The sequence below is a fragment of the Curcuma longa genome, unplaced genomic scaffold (genome assembly GCF_044706935.1).
Source record: "Curcuma longa cultivar G26 ecotype Majalengka, Jawa Barat unplaced genomic scaffold, ITB_CL_G26_1.1 contig_17752, whole genome shotgun sequence".
Classification (NCBI taxonomy): domain Eukaryota; kingdom Viridiplantae; phylum Streptophyta; class Magnoliopsida; order Zingiberales; family Zingiberaceae; genus Curcuma; species Curcuma longa.
This window is the reverse complement of record NW_027430657.1, coordinates 22,639-40,224: the sequence shown is the minus strand read 5'-3', so window position 1 is coordinate 40,224 and position 17,586 is coordinate 22,639. Positions and strand designations below refer to the sequence as shown.

The 17,586-nt window shown below is 32.9% G+C and overlaps 2 protein-coding genes across 3 annotated transcripts; one reads left to right on the top strand and one right to left on the bottom strand.

Moving 5' to 3' along the window:
• Nucleotides 1–1,337: 1,337 nt before the first annotated feature.
• Nucleotides 1,338–5,154, top strand: LOC141816689 (uncharacterized). The gene is made up of 4 exons (XM_074704433.1): nt 1,338–1,768; nt 3,037–3,298; nt 4,203–4,296; nt 4,702–5,154. The coding sequence occupies exons 1-4, from the start codon at nt 1,416–1,418 to the stop codon at nt 4,968–4,970; spliced, it is 978 nt and encodes a 325-aa protein (XP_074560534.1). The 5' UTR covers nt 1,338–1,415; the 3' UTR covers nt 4,971–5,154.
• A 5,822-nt stretch (nt 5,155–10,976) lies between these two features.
• On the bottom strand, nt 10,977–17,341 carry LOC141816677 (autophagy-related protein 3-like). 2 transcript variants are annotated; one of them, XM_074704420.1, is made up of 11 exons: nt 17,177–17,341; nt 16,917–17,094; nt 16,751–16,821; nt 16,420–16,545; nt 16,161–16,339; nt 14,206–14,291; nt 13,568–13,619; nt 12,858–12,920; nt 11,620–11,747; nt 11,407–11,511; nt 10,977–11,309 (listed from the first exon to the last, which is right to left on the bottom strand). In XM_074704420.1, the coding sequence occupies exons 2-10, from the start codon at nt 17,075–17,077 to the stop codon at nt 11,415–11,417; spliced, it is 963 nt and encodes a 320-aa protein (XP_074560521.1). In that variant the 5' UTR covers nt 17,078–17,094; nt 17,177–17,341; the 3' UTR covers nt 10,977–11,309; nt 11,407–11,414. The 2 variants fall into 2 exon arrangements, with proteins under 2 accessions (XP_074560521.1, XP_074560520.1); XM_074704419.1 differs by having other exon boundaries at nt 10,979–11,309; nt 12,858–12,923.
• Nucleotides 17,342–17,586: the final 245 nt, after the last annotated feature.

Genomic DNA, 17,586 nt, shown 5'->3' with positions numbered 1-17,586 from the left:
ATAATCTTCCATATCCGCGAAGAATACACGCAATAATAACCATAAAAGTGTTAAAGAACTAAATGGAGATAAACTAACTAGTAGTTTTCTTGCATCATAATTAAGAACTTGCTATCATCTTTAATTTAATCTTAAGAATAAGATTAAACATATTCCTTCGAGATCAATATGAATTAATCATCTTGGTGCTAGCTATTCTTCTCTATCAGTTTAATTTAAAAAGGGGAACAAAACATAATCAAGCACTCCGAAATGACAGTGATTGAATCCATTTTTCATGGCGTACTCGTTCATTCATCCTTGCTATTATTTATGTCGCAATCTCTTTTGTTTGGTAGATTATTGAATTAATTGTCGAGCCTCTTGGTTGAGAAGCTTCATGAGTTTTATAATGTGAGGGTGGTGATTACGCTAGAAGAAAGGGGTTTCTAGAGAGGCCAATGGAGATCAAGTTGTTACTATTATTTAACAACTTTTATATCTCGTGGACCTTTGGAAGTCACCACATTTTATCATTGAACAAGATTGTAATTAAGAACAATTAAACCGATTCTCGGTAAAATGAGACAAAAGTTCATCGATATCGATCGATCGAGAAATAGGATAATCATGGTGGATTACTATAAGTTTTCTAAGATACATAAGAAGCTTTTCATTTTGGAGAAATAGGTTGGAACGAGTTAAGTTGGTTGGTCTAGAGAAAATTTTCATGTGTATAAGAATATTTAACAGTAAAATTATATAAAATAAAAGATCAAATGAAAAGAATAAAAATATATGAAAATAAAAATTAAATTAGAAGTTTATAATTAAAAAAGAAAAGGTAGGTATAAATTTAATTTTGTTTAGAAAATTAAAAAACTATAATAATTACATTATTATAATTTTAATTACCCGTAAATAAATTTAATTTTATTTAGGAAGTCAAAAAATTATAATATATTTATTATTTTATTTATAAATTAATATTTAAATTTATTATAGCCTCTAAATTACTATTTTTTATATAATTAGATAAGCGTATGAAACAGTTTGTAATTAAATTTAAAATTTTTTAAAAATAAATATAGTGAAATAATTATTAGAATTTAATTATGTTTTTAAAATGATTAATTTATTTCTAAAATTACAATTACGCACTTTATCCGCATCAATAAGTCACCGTCATTAATTTTAAACATTCGAATCCTTCTTCTTCAACTCTTCGTGGCATTATTATTAATTATTATTATTATTATTAATATATTTCGTTTCCTGTGACGTAACCAAATGCATCCATCATCATCATAAATGCCATTGATTACATTGCGCTCCACACCTCAACTTCCACACCTTCACAGCCTGCCTTTCCTCTTCCTCCTGCCTCTGGTTCGCCGCCGCCGCCTCCGAAGCTCCGCCGGATCTCCCAGCACTCGATGCCAAAGCCGCTGCCGCCGACGATGGTAAGCGAGAGCGTCCTGCGGACCATGGGCCGCGCGGTTGGGGCCGGCGTCTTGGGGCCGCTCTCCTCCGTCCGCACCAAGCCTCCATCCGGCGCCATGCGCGTGTCGTCCTCGTCGGGCGCGGCCTCGCCCACCTTCGCCTCCGCGGAGAACGGGTCGTCCTCGATCTGGAGCTCGCACTCCAGCTGCCTCGCCGACCTAGAGGACTGGGAGCGGGTCGCAGACGAGGCACCGTTCTGGGACGAGGAAGTGAAGGGGGACCGGCATGTGTTCGGGAGCGCGCCGTCGAGGGAGGAGGCCGAGGACGCCGTCTCAACCCTTCGCCAGTGAGCTTTCCCCAATCTTTGCTCTGCTGATTTTAATATAAAAGCAACTTCGATTTTTTTTAAAAGTAAATAAATAAGATTGACACTATGAAGTATTTCGAGAACTTCCTTGGCTTGCTTCTCCAAAATAATAATAAAGATAAAGATCTTGCATTCCATCTGCCATAGCTGGAGCATGGCTCGTGGATGGGAATCATTCTTAGAAGAAGAAGAAGAAGACAAATGGAATTTTAAATTTAGCGTATGAAATAAGCTTTTGAATAAAAATCATAACAATAAATCTAATTTTACATATATCATTCAATATAACAAATTATTATACCAAATCATATTTCAAATTAATCGAATCTGAAACATTTATTTATATGCATATAAAAGAAAGGATAACACGTTATTGTTACCAAATAGCATATCTAATTAATCAAACGTGTATGAGCTTTTCTTTCCTTGTAAAATAGAGCATTAAGTGAATCCAATCTGTGTCATGCTGGTTTTGGCATAAAAGCAACTTCTATATTTTGAATAAATAAAATTAATAGTATGAAAGATTTTGAGAACTTCCTTGGTTTAAAATTAATCATGTGTTAAATGTTTGACAATACAAGTGTTAACACTTATGGCACTGCCTTATATATTATTTACTTTAAAGGACTCAATGACACCATTGTCAAACACACATGGATCTTGATGTTTCGAATCTCATTTGCTGAACATGTTTTTTAGATATGGTCAAAAGTGTGACCGTCAAATTTGAGTGTCCAATCAAGTGCCAAGGAGATTGGTGAAGTATCCTATCTATCTATTTCTCGAGTAAATTGTGGCAGACCTAGAAATTGAAGTTGGAGGAGTGAATTTCTAATATCTTATAATTAATAGGCCCAAAGTATAAATTTCCTTAAAGCTTTTAGGACTAAACTTTAAAATTTATAAAATAGTAACAATTCTGTGTGTATAGCTTGGAATTCATAATTTTTGGTAGGAGAGCATTTTTTGTCTCCCTCGTTTTTAGGGATAAGAGGTTATTTTGACCATATCATCTTTTATTTGATTGAATTTGTCTAAATTAATTGAATGGGAATTACATAGGAGTCAATTGTATATGCAGTATGCATACTACTGATGCTGCCTACGTATTCAATATGGTGCTGCAATATAGAATACTACCACATGGATATCAAATTGAATCTTCAGTGCATACACTTATTCAACCACTTAGAAACAAATTTTTGATGACGTGGAAGTTATGTTTTTTCTCTGTTCTCTTGTAGGATGCTTGCCCCGGTTGTTTTTCCACATATTGTAAACTATGAACCAAAATTGGTGGATTATAATCATTCTGAAGCAATCGATAACAATATAGCTCAAATGAACATGATCTACAACTCATCATCTGAGTCCATTGATGAATTGTGCCACCCTGACTGGATTGAACCTGCAATGCAAGCTTATAGTTTGGACATCTCAAACTATAAAGAACGGCAGAACGCATTAGATGCACTTCAATTGTTCAATGCAAATGCAACTCTTCAGGTTTGTGCTTGACTTTTATTGCACGTAATCTTTTCTCATCATGTCTTTCACTATGTGACAAATTGTCAGAAGAGTTTATATTTTCTTGTTATAGATATAATTATTCTATAGAAGATATTAGAAAGACAATCTCAGATGCTGGATACTGACATGTAGAACCAGTGGGGAGAAATTATTGGTTGATAATTTTTCATTCTTATCATCAGTACTGTAATCAGAATAAATTTTCAGGTTTAGTGAACTTGCTGACTTTTCTTCTATACATTAACCAATATGAATTGCATCTTAAAATTGAGTTACAAGATTTTTCAACTCCACCCTTTAGTGTAGAGGTAGACCATGGTGCACAATAAATTTCCTGTGATCATCAGAATTGTTCTCTTTAGGTTTTGTTGGCCATTTTTTATATTCTGTTTGATCTCTATGCTACTGTATATTATAGTTGATTTTTGGGAGTATGCTTTGGGTAGATTTACATACCCAAATAGGAATATCTAACCATTGATTTGCTCTTATTCTTCATTTGTCAATCTATTGGCCATTGAGATGATTCCTCCATAAGTAACTTTGTTATGTGAATCAATACATCAGTTGAATTTGATACTGCTTTTCTTTTCAAGTTACAGTTGCTTTCATCACAAGGCATACGTATGTAACAATTGCATAGAAAGAGCACAACTGTGGACATTGCTCCAAAGCATTTTTATTGCTACTAGTGCTAAATGAGTTGAGATATCAATATGTGTGGATCCTGCCAACATTGACCATTTGACTATCATGGTCTAATCAGCAATTCAGCATAATCTTGATGCATATTATGTAATGTAGATGCTCTTCTCCTTTTCTAGGTGTCATTATGCTTATTTGGGATAATCAATCCTCTATTCTCTTTTTGCCCATGCAGAGTATGGTTGTTTCAATTTCATCTGATAAAGCTGTTTGGGATGCCGTGATGAACAATAAAACAGTACAGGAACTGAAAAAAACTTTTCTTGAAGGTATATTTCAGAGACGTGATCCTAAATTAGCATTAGTCAATCAGTTTGAAGGCATCAATTTTGGAACTTGTTTATTCTTAATCTAAATCTATGAGGGAAATCTCTTCATCACAAAACATATTCATTCAATTTACATCATACTACTTGCCTCACAAATTTGATGTTCACGTTGAGATGTGTTATAGCTTAACTACAACTAGTTGTTCAACACAGTTTTAGATTCAATCTTCAAAATTATTTGTTCTATGTATGAGAACGTGACTATATGAGAATGTTGGTTTAATATGATTTGTACATTGTAAGTGTTGTCAATTGGATAGTTACTGTATCTATTTGTAAATCTACTAATTTTCGCAGTCTTATTTCCTTAGCTCACTGTGTTGATTATAACTTTGTACACTCTAGGCCCCTCTGAAACTGAAAGCAGTGAGACTGGGAGCTCAGAAGAGCATCTCGACACAAACACTGGACCACTCGGGTGGATGTTCCAAAATGCCAAGACTAAGCTAATGGAGTTCATCGACAAGATCACGAAGCTGGCAAAGCAGATGTTCCTGTTTCACAAGAATGAGACAGATGGGAACGATGCATTTGAGGATGCAGTGAGGTCCTCGCTGCTGGTCTCAGTCTTTGTGTTTGTGATCGTCATAATGAAACGCCTTCAGACAGCTTGATGAAAACTCGTCGACTTGACTTACTCCCTCCCTAAACATGTACATAAGGGGATTGTTGTAGGTATAAAAGGACATGAATAATGCTGTCAAACATGTCCGTTATTGTGCATATTTGTGTTCGTTGATTGTGCAGTGTTGCATTCGTGGTTGCTACCTATAATGAACAGTGATTTGCACTTGGAAATCCAGTGAATATGATAGCAACTATGTGTCTTTAATCCAAAATATAATTGATTTGTCACACAGTTAAATTTCCGTGCATGAATTATAATAATATATATTCATGTACGATGAGCTTTAATCTAGGATTTGTTATGTATATATATTGATTCGATTTGGTTTTATTTTTGTTCTTTTGCTGGATTAAATGTAGATCCAATTAATCACAAGGTACATAGCTGTTTCTTTATTGTTCTACGTCTGGATCGATCTTTACGGCTTGTTTGGGAGGAGGTAAGGGAAGGGGAAGGAAGGGTAAACAAGCGGAAGGGAATTTGTAACCTTGTTTGTAAAGAAGTGAGGGAAGGGGAGAGAAGGGGAAGGAAGGGTAAGCTTTCCCCTTGCATGACCATAAATAGACATAATTCCTTACACTCCGATTTGGGGTGTAAGGAAGGGGAAGGAAATGTGAAAACATATTTATTCCAATTTTACCCTTATATTAAAATATTAATTATTAAAATAACTTATCTATTAGATTTTTGCACCGTTGCTCCTCGTCACATAACGTAGTCGTCACTCGCACTCCTCGATGTTAACCTTCGTCGTAAATTTTTACATCAATAAATTTTTATAAAAATATATATAAAAAATAAATTTTTATAAAAATATATATAAAAATATTGATTTATCTTTTATCGTACCAAAATGTATAAATTCTGTATTTCACATATTTTTTATATATCTACTTATTATTTTTTAAATTTTTTATTTATTTAAGTTGTAAATATTAATTTTTTTTAATCTTATGAGCTATATATATATTTTTACATATAGATTTATTTTAAAAAATAAAGATATTTTTATAATTTTATATATTTAGTTTATAATTTCGATTGACGAACTCATTGAACGAATAGTTATAAGGCATTAGATAAAATAAAATACCTAACGAACAATTATTTCTAAATTATTATAGATCTATTTTAACAAGTAAGGATATTTTTGTAATTTTATATATTTAATCTTCATTTCCTTCCCCTTCCTCCCAAACAAGATAGCACATGTTACGTTAATGAACATTCCCTTCCTCCCAAACAAGAAAAATATAAATACCTCCCTTCCCCTTCCTTTCCCTCCCTTCCCCTTCCTTCCCCTTCCGTTAATGAACCTTCCCTCACCCCATCCAAACAGAGTGTTAATTCACGCCCAAAAGTAAAACAATTATTATCTTTTGAAGTAAAGTGCAGTACATGAAAATAATGACATGAAATTTATCATAAAAAACGTGGCAAGTCACATGTGTCATGCCACGTGGCTTTTTCAGCCGAACAAAATATCCTTTTAGTGATCCCGGCGGCGAAGTTGTAGCGGCGGCGATTTCGATCAACAACGATGTCTTACTACAGAGAAGGAAAAAACTTTCTAATTTTGTTCAGCTGAAAAAGCCATGTGGCATACCATATTTTTCATGTTAAATTTCATGCCATTATTTACATGTAATATATATTTATCCTATTTTTTATGAAGACGTACGGACGTTCACAATGCCCGCAGGACTCCATGCTTCTCAATTTCTCACAATATCGGCGGCGATCGGAGGCAAAGCTCCGCTGGATCAGGCGCCGTCAATGGGCGTTGAGGAGGAGGGGGATCAATAAGAAGGATGATGAGCATCAGCGACGCCTTCTTCGACGACGACGACGACGACGAGGAGGAGGAGGAGGAGCTGTTGAAGGAGTAAATCTAGCAGAGGATGAAGACCATTTGATTGAAGCACAAAAAAATTTTCTAAAGAGCAGGAAGCAAAGGATAAAAAAAGTTCTTTTTCAAATTTATCAAACGCTTGAAGTTCCAGTTTATGAAGGAATATCAAAAGTAACAAATACTTAGAGAGCATAAGAGATTCTACAAACAACTTATTCCAACCAAGATCAAGTAAAAAATGTTCGCTTACAATTTCTATGAACAGAATTTGAGAAGTTAAAGATGAGAGACAATGAAAAAGTCTTAGAATACTTCACATGAAACCAATTTTATTATAAATCAAATAACATCAAATGGAGAAATCATGAAGATCCAAAAGGTGGTGGAGAAAATTTTGTGAAGCTTACCAAGCAAATTTGATCATGTGGTAGTCTCTGTAGAAGAATCACAAGATCTTTCATTAATGTCTATAGAAAGCTTACAAGGAAGATTGGAGGCTCATGAGATTAGATGAAGTTCTCTTATTTCTTCTCAAAATCAAACTTTGAAATCCCAAATTCACATCCATGGGAGGTCATGGCTCTTATCATGGATGTGGTAAAGGTCGGAATAAGGGAAGAGATGGAAGACATTCTTACTAATATTCACAAGTAAAAGGAAACAAAGAGTCTAAAAAGGAGGAGATATAATTTTCTTACAACTATCAAAGAGGAAGAGGACATGGTAATTACAAAGGTATGAAACCTTATATTGAATATCATTATTGTCATAAGCCAGGACATGAAATAAATGATTGCTGAAAAAAATATCCGGACAAAAAAGGTGAAGCTCGCTTAGTACATAAAAATAAAGTTTAAAATTCTAAAACTTTATTAATTGAAGCAGTGCACGTTGGCATATGACTGAAAATAAAAGTTTATTTTCAACTATTAGGAGAAATCGCTTTCAAGACAAAGTCCGAAAAAATTAAAAAGATGTCTGAGGCATTCTATGTTCCTAGTATACGAAGTAATTTCTTTAATGTTGGCCATCTTTTAAAAAAAGATTTTGATATTCACTTTGTTGGCAAATTTTGCACTATGAAAAAGAAAAATAAGGATGTTGCAAAGATTGGTTTTGGTTCAAATAATTTATTTCCTCTCAAATTTGATGTTATAAATGCTACCTTCTATCCTACATATTTGGACACCTGAATTTTTAGAGTTTGAAAGAATTATTAAGCAAAAATATTGTTCAAGGACTACTTAAAATTGATAGTATAAGTGAAGCATGTGAAGAATGCTAGCTTGAAAATTAACATCGAGAGTCATATTCATCTAAATCTAAGTGGAAATCTCATTCGTCATTGGAACTTATCCACACATATCTGAGTAGACTCATGCAAGTACCATCTCTTGGAGGTAACTCGTATTTTTTATTATTTATTGATAATTATACTAGAAAAACTTAGATATATTTTGTTAAAGAAAAATCAGAAGCTCTCTCTTGCTTTAAAGTTTTCAAAGCTTAAGTAGAAAAATTTTCTGACTGTCAAATAAAAATTTTGAGAAGTGATCGTGGAGATAAATTTTTATCTTCTTTATTTGAAGAATTTTGTCAAAACCATGACATTAGACATGAATTGTCAACTTGTTATTCACCACAATAAAATGGTGTCACAGAATAAAAAAAATAGGATAATCATAGATATGGTCAGACGTATGTTGAAGAATAATACTATGTCAGTTGAATTTTGAGTTGAAGCATCATCATGTGTCGTCTATCTAATCAACAAATCACTTATAAAAAAGTTACAGAATTCTACTCTAAATGAGGTCCGGAAAGAAACTAAATGTTAATCATTTAAAAACTTTTGATTGCCTTGCATATGCCCATATTCCTAATTCTTTAAGAACTAAACCTAATGATAAGTTTGAAAAGTGTGTCTTCATTGGTTATAGCGAAAGGAGTAAAATTTACAAACTTTATAATCCAAACAAAAAGGAGTGTGATTAGTAGGGATGCCCATTTTGATGAAAAGATTTCTTATATTTTTTTTTTCAAAATTGACATGTTTATGGCAATTTTTTGTTTTTTTGACTTTGATGAGGACTCTCTTTTTTTGCAACTTGATAATCTTGAAACTAGTAGATCTCCACAAAATTAATCATCATCATCGCAAAGAAAAATAAGGAGTCTAAGAGACATTTATAAGAGGTAAATATGATAGAGCAAGTCTTTTTTGTATTCTTTGCAGGAAAAGATCCAATCACATATGAAGAACCATCAAAAGATAAAAAAAAAAGAGTCCATGCTATGAATGAAGAAATAAACTCTATCGAAAAGAATGGTACATGAGAAATTATTACTTTGCCATCATACAAAACTCCAATTAGAGTGAAATAGATTTTCAAGACTAAAACCAAAAATCAATACAAATGACTCCATCAATAAATATAACGCAAAATTGATTATAAAAGATACAAGCAGAAAGAAAGTGAAGATTTTAATGAGATATTTACTCTTGTGTTTAGACTTGATAGAATTTGATTAATTATTGCTCGATTGAAAATTATTTTAAATGAACTTCAAATTAGCCTTTTAAAATGATTTTCTTTCAGAAGAAATTTATATCCAATAATCACAGGATTTTGTAAAGATAGATGATAAAAATAAAGTATATAAGTTCAGAAAAGCTCTCTATGGGTTAAAATAATCACCTCATGCATGACATGATCAAATTAATGATTATTTTATTAAATATAATTTTCAAAGATGTCCTTTTGAGGATACACTTTATATCAAACAAAATTTTGAATGTGTTTTTATGCTTGTGAGTTTTTATGTTAATGACCTTATTTTCACAAGAAATAATCTGGAGATATTGACAGAGTTTAAAAACTCTATGATGAGTGAGTTTGAAATGACAGATTTAGATGAGTTACATCAATTTTAGATATTAATGTTCAACAATCAAGAGAAGAATTTTCATTTCATAAGAATATCATGCAACTCAAATTCTTAAAAGGTTCAAGATGAAACATGTAAATCCAATCTCAACTCCTTGCATCATAGGTTTGAAACTTGAGCATACTATCTGATGGATCTAGAGAAAAAGAGGAGGGATATTTCAAAAATACACAGTGCGATTTAAATATTCGAAAGCTTAGGTAAGGGAAATAATGAAATTTACTCACACGGTTCAGTAAATTATCGAAAAATATTTGATTTGTATTTAAAATTATCAAATTTAAGCCTAGCCTATCTCAAATATGTTCAATAATTTTTTAAAACTGAATTTGAACACATAATATTTTTATTCGATTATTCACGAGTCACTCGCAAATCAAACTCTAATTATTTTTACATAATTTTAATTTAAATATACTCAAATTAAGATCTGAATCACTCGAATCAAACTCAAATTTAAACCATTTTAAATTATAATTTGATTCTACTTGAATCAAGATTTGAACAATACAAACTGAACTCAAGCTCAAATTTTATTTCGAACCAAGTTCGAATCAAAATTATTTATATTTTTAAATTTCAAACCGAATTCGAAATATATTTTTCAAACTCGAATTCAAATATCAATATTTTCATAACTCATTCGTTAGCACCTCTAAATTCAATATTTATCATGGGTTCTTGAATAACAGCGAATTCTCCGTAACAACAAAGTTCAACTCATCTTAATAGTACCATTATGCACATGAACGCCCAACCTATGATTTTAAAGTTAATTGATTGAATGTCTTGCTGTTGCATCATGAAATGAAATGACCTTCTTCTTCTTTTTTTTTTGCAGAAAAAAAAAGGTCATTTCATTTCATTTCATGATGCAACAGTAAGACATTCAATCAATTAACTAAGCAATCACAATTTAAATCCCAACTACAACAACCTATTATAAAATATGTTCATCCAGTGGAATGAAAAAAAAAACTGAAAGAGAAAGAGACCGCCCGTCTTCAAATATAATTGAACCCAAGCACGTATATCTGAATTATATATATTTATATATATATATAAGTCATTTAAATTTAATTCAAGTGCCCCTAGATAAGCAACTGTTAGTCCACAACCATCGAACACAAAGTCTATCGCAGCAAAAGGTAGCCGCATGACAAAAGCGAGTTCAGTGAAGTCCCCACAGAAACAAAGAATGCTGCGAATACTCAGCATTTTGATTTAATAGCTTAGCTTTGATCCGACCAGGAGATGATCTACTTGAGACGAGTGTATGATTATGAAATTGAAAGGTTAAAACATCAACTATATACAAATAACGCCATTAACTGGCAACATTTTCTTACACTTGTTTCACATATGATGACTCGACCGCATTCGTGTGTTAAAATATGATAAATAGTTTGCTCACTTCTTCGCTTTAATTCGACCCCAGCTGCACTTTTGTAGAAGGTGATCATGATACATAAAACACTGCACGGCTTCATATTGTTCCACTCCATGCTGTCATCAACCAGACCACTGCATCGAGAAACAGAGAAGCATAATGCAATAAGAATCTTATCGAAAATGAATTAGTAAAATGACACCAGATCGCATCCACTACCTAGAAGGTTACCTTTGCGATCAATGACTGCAGCTGCCGAGATCAAAGTCCATAGTGTAGTCGTATTCAATAGTAGGAACCACAGAAGCAATGAACTTCAGGAACAAGAAGAGATACCTATCAAATACAAGAGAACATTAGAAGAAACGTGGATGTTGAAGAATGAAGATTATTAAGTTCAGATTTCCAAAGCTTTTTAATTGGGTTATTATGCTGGGAAATTACTTATCAACTTCTGGTTCAACTCCACGTGATATTAGAACATCAATGATCTTTTTCATAACAGCACCATGCCGACATGGATGTACGGATGCATGCTTTCCTGGCATGTGAGGATGGTCTTCAATTGTCACCTGTCAGTTTCCAGATAACCAATATAAGAAAGTCAAACAATTAAGTTCTCGAATCAAGAATAAATTACAAAAATAAAAGACAAGAACACCAGTAGCAATGGGAAAGGGATGTTCAGTAAGAAATAGGGTAATTAACTAAAAAGATGTAATGTCAGACATTTGTTCTGAGAACAATGAAAAACAACACAATAGGGTTGCAATTTGCAAATATAGAACTTTCTACATGCATGCAAACTACAATGTACAATGTGCTGAAACTAAAAGTACACTTAGTTCTTTCAAATGATCCATCAATGCACAAATTCACAAAAGTATCAAGATGTCCACATCTACCATACTGAACATGATAAAGGGTAAGCAATGACATTAACTATAGCCTAACAAATATGACCAATGTTGCTCTGTGAAACCATTTGGAAAACCTTCCAGTGGATCCTTTGTCAAATGAAAGCTATACCACTTATCAACCAAAATTTTTTTCCTGCCATAGATAAGTTGAACCCTGAATCTCTGCTCTCATACCATATAAAGTTAGATAACACTTATTCTAAAAAAGTTTGAAATCAATTTATATTTTATATAATAGACCATTGCAATTCTTGATGTAGGACTATGGGGCATGGCCATCCTAGCTTCAACTAATAAATTTGAATGGCTAACCACTCTTCCAAAAGTTTGAGACGTTACAAAAGAGACGAATTTATATTTTAAATGGAACTATTGGGTAAAGAGCATCCTAAGTTTAATACACCGTCTCATGTCCATTGGGCCTAACTATTTTATTTTATTTCTCTGGCACTGATAGGATCTGAACCTAAACCTCTTGCACTTATAGCATGTTAAAGTCTAACACAAAATGTCAAGGCACATAAGGTGAGAATTTTTTATATTAAATATTTTGAGAATCCTCAATTGAAGATAAGACTCCTCTCATGTAAGGGTGGAATTCAGCAACTCCTCCCACATCCTACTCCTTTTTAGCAAGACATATACATAATCAACAAACTTCATTGAATTACAAGAGTTTTAAATTTAGTTATTTCATACGTTATTTATTCATAGAGAAGATATTAGATAAAATGAAAAATAAATAAATAAGTATGACATTACTGTTTTTCGTGCATGATCCTGGCTAACATCTTCAAATACTAGTTCTGGCTGTAAAGGGCCCCTCTGCTGCAATTTGCTATCAGAGCATAGTTAATACATGTTATAAAAGATTAACAGGTAAATTTAAAGGCTAAGAGTCTACTTTAGAGTGAAATTATGGTTATAATCACCACCAAGACAGAAAAACTCGTCAAAAATAATCTATAATACCAGAATAAACATACAAGAAAATACAAAAACTACAAAAAATTATTGCAGTGATAACCATCACAAAGCTATAACAATTATTTCTTAGATTTTAATAGAATTAGTTAAATTGATCAATTTTGCACCTTACCTAATTACGTAATTAAACTAAACTGTATGATATCTGTGAAACAGATAAGTTCCAAAGACAACCATTAATTTCCAAAATTGAATATTTGAAATTATAGAATTTCATCAATCAAGAATAAATAAATAAAAAGTTAATAATATGGATCTTCAGAAAGTACCATGTGAATTTGCCACAGATAATGATATAAGTCACACATTATACGTCAAATTGTGATGATAGTAGAATGCTAATACCACTAAGTCAGTAAGAAATCATAAAAATTAACACTCAAATCCATCAATATATAACTAAATGCCAAAACCAAATCAAAACAACTGCTATACTACTATGCCTTTTTCAATTACATGGAGAAAAACAATTGTAATAAAGCAACCTCATCATATCCTGTTAGCCACACACGAGGAGTTTGGTAATATTTGTCATACCTGGAAAAACAAAGAAATGTATAAGCTCAATAATCAATCTCCACTAGGAAAGAGAACTTCACTAAGAGAACAGACAAACAATAGGTTTTCAAGATTTTGTCCAATAAAAATACTAGAAACCAATATTAAAAATTTTGTTGTATTTGTTGTATGAGAATATATCTCAAATAATCTCCTGCTTTTATAGGACCATGTTATATCAAATATGTCATATACAAAATTCTATTCAAACATGATACCTTCATTGATCGCATGTAAATTTTTATAAGATCCACATCTGTGTTGAGTACATACACACATAGTCCTCAATTGTCATGTTATCATTTCACAAACTTTTAACATAAAACATGCTAGTGAATCTTAGATTTCAATCCTCAAACTAAAATATGGAAATTAGGAAACTGCAATCAACATGTAGAGCTGAATGGTGCATCTGTGAGTTATAATTGTTTATTAGACGTACTTGCTAAACATTGAAAAAGGTTATAACTTATAGCAATTGAAAGTGGCATGCAATAGTAAAAAATCAAACAAAAATCAGTTGTTTAAGGAAGAAACAACAATCATTATCCATCATATAACTTACGTGATGCTGATATCATATGTTCGGGTCCGAAGAATATTGTCATCCTCTGGTTCAGTTGCAACCAAATAAGTTGACTGGAGGCTGGCCTGCATTTAATTGAACCACACAATAACATCCAGATATATATATCATAAAAGTAGAGAGAAATTTTTTGGAATATATTATTCTTAAAAAGCAGTCAAACCAACTGCAAGTACACAACAGAAAACTTTAAAGAACCTTATTTTGCTCCATGTGTGCATCCAAAAGCACCAATTTTAATATTTATTTTAAACTAACAGTTAGCATGGTGTTGTTCATTGGTAAATGCTAGGGCTAGGATCTAGCTACTTGGTGATCAAGCTAGACTAAATATGATCTAAATCTGCATATTCAGCCTGTCAAGAAATAGATGAATAGCAATTTATTGACAACTTAACAAATAATGAGCTAATGTAAGAAAGTATCAAAGTGTCATAGCCGAATGTATCTTTTCCTGCATAGAACCAACATTAATCCAATATAAAGCCCCCAAAATGGATAAGTTTATTCTGTCACTGGTGAGAAAAAATATATATTCACTCACAGAATTATTAATTTTACACCCAGAACAAACCTTCCTAGACATAACTAATTTGGCAGAGAGCTTGAATAAGTGCAGCACTGACAATGAGAAAAGTAAGTTCCCAGTCATTATGCACTCAAACAACTGAGGCCACCAACATCAGGGACATAGCAACATCTTGATACTTGACCAGCTCTTGTCTGATTTAGCAACTACCAGACTAGATATAACCAGAATAGTTGGCAAAATCATCTAGTACCAATATGGATTGTCTGAATTGACTTAGTATTGGCAAGGATCTGATATTTTTCGAGAATCAGCATACTATAAAAATTAAAAAGAAGATTAGAAAAAACAAGAGATTCAAGGAAATTAGTTAGAAATAAGTTGAATTGTAATAGAAAATTACTAGAATCCATTAAATTATGATAAAATTGATATTAAAAATGGAATAAATTTAGTTCATCTTCGTCAAATTGAGATGAATTTAAGAGACTTGACCAATTTAGCCTTCCCTTTGATTCCAACTTGATTCTTAGAGAGTTGCATGGAAAGAAGAGTCTTTCATTACCCTCTTATATTCTTTATCCTTATCGCATTTCAGCATTCACCATGAGATCAAAGGATGAATCACTCAACCTTGTCATCACTCATTAGACTCAATGCTTCAATTAATTTTCTCTCCCTCCCTCACTATTGATTGAGTGAGGTTATTGTAGACTGAAGGAGAATACAATAATCTATCTTAATCAATAAGGATCCTACATTTCATCTTTTTCAACTATAACTAATTTTAATATAGTTAGGAACCTGCCAACTACATATAATATTGAATACTAAATAATAACACATCAAAATACAAATTAGTAATTTAGTTTTATTGAGGAATATATACTAAAAATATGATTTTAACCTATTTTTATTATTTATTATTTTATACTGATAAGTAAGATTATTTAACTATTGCATTATCAATGAAAAAATATGTAGAAATACATCTTTTATAACCTATTCTTTGTGATATAAATATTTTTATTATATCTTTTTCAATTTTTTTTTTTTCACCAATTTTAATTTCAATCTCCTACCGATTTCAACTTCTATAGTCACAACCAATCCAATCCTTGGATTGTAATTCCACTTTATATCATTACCATAAAGAAATCTTAATCTGAATGTGCGTGTATATTTTAGAATTATATACTTCACTACCTGCGGTCTAACAAAGCCAACCATCCTAAAATAGTAAAACGAGCCTATAAACTGCTTATAATACGTAGGATGTTATTACCTAAGAATATTGGTAACCTAAGGCTTGTAAAACAAAATTGTAACAGGATTGTACCAATAACAAGAGTTATCAAAGGAATGCCATTTTTTCAGAACTAAAACACAAAAAATTAGCACTTGCCGGATCTGCCTCTATAAAATTTTCTGAATCATCGTAATCAGCCATATCAGGTATGTCATCCTCCTCTTCGCCACCAAAATAAGAGGGAATAGATTTGATTGTCCCGTCTTTTCTGATGTCTAGAGAAGGTAAAACTTCTTCCATGGAAGGTAAAACTTCCTCATCAGCACTCTTGGTCCCTAAAAGTTTCAAAAGAATGAGTTATAGAAGAGACATGCACTAAATGATGTCTAACTCGGAAGAATCAAAATTCACTAACCTTTTGGCATCCCATGAGTTGCCAACCAACCATCATTATCATCGTCGTCGTCATCACCAAGAAGAAACTCTCCCCCAGCAGCGTCATATTCTTCTTCCACCGAACTAGCCCTCCTTAGACAAGGCACTGCAAAAGCGAACGATGGAAGGAGAAGATAAAACATGAGGTGTCTAGTTAGCATTGCATCTGAAGATAGCAAATTTTCATCTTTACTATGCAACAACACGAGCTCATGATCGGAGCGCAAAGAAGGATCTTTTACAAATTTAGAATAAACAAAAAAGGGGAAAATAATACTTCCATGAGACAGCTGACGATAGACTGGTCATACCGTTTCTCGTTATGAGATACTGCTTGTTAGCAGGCAGGTACGACTTCCTTTTGCTCGGCTCGCCCGCCTCCCTACGCGAAATCATGAAAGAAAAACCGCAATTCAGATTAGGTGGAAGGGAGAAAACAAGAAAGTAGACACGCAGAGAAGGAGCGGCATAACTAACCAAGACCAAGTAGGGCATTTAGCTACGAGATTGTCGCCGGCGACAACGAACTCGGAGACGCTGAGGACGCCCTTCTCTTTGAAGGCGGAGACAGTACGGGGCCCCGTGATCCGTTCCACCGTCCCCTTGAACGCCTCGTGTAGCTTTTGCGACAGCACCATCTTCCCTCCCCGGCTACCTTCTCGAGGAGAATCGAACGTAATCAATGGCAAAGAGACAGCAAAGAAAATATACACAGACATACAGGGGCAGAGACGAACCAAACTATGATTCCAAAGACAATCGGCCGAATGGTGCCGAGGTACGACGGCGATCGAGCGATTTATCGGTGGCCGGAATGATCGATCGCCCGGCCGCAGGCGATCAAATTCAACACCTTGGGATTCAAGGCGATTTTGGCGTGTAAATGGAAGAGGCGCAGCCCTAAATTTAATAAATAAGACAGATTTCCGATCAGACTCGGTAAATTTTGATTTTGTGAAAAGAACAAATCGTGTGTGTTTTCCCATGAAAATATTATATAGCTTAATTTAATTAAGCTAATAATATTATGAGAATTATTTTTCTGAACCAAACAAATTATTTGCAAGAAAAATTAATTTTTTCTAAATAATTAAATAAATGAACATTAATAATTTAATTAAAATAATATTTTTTGTAAAAAATTATG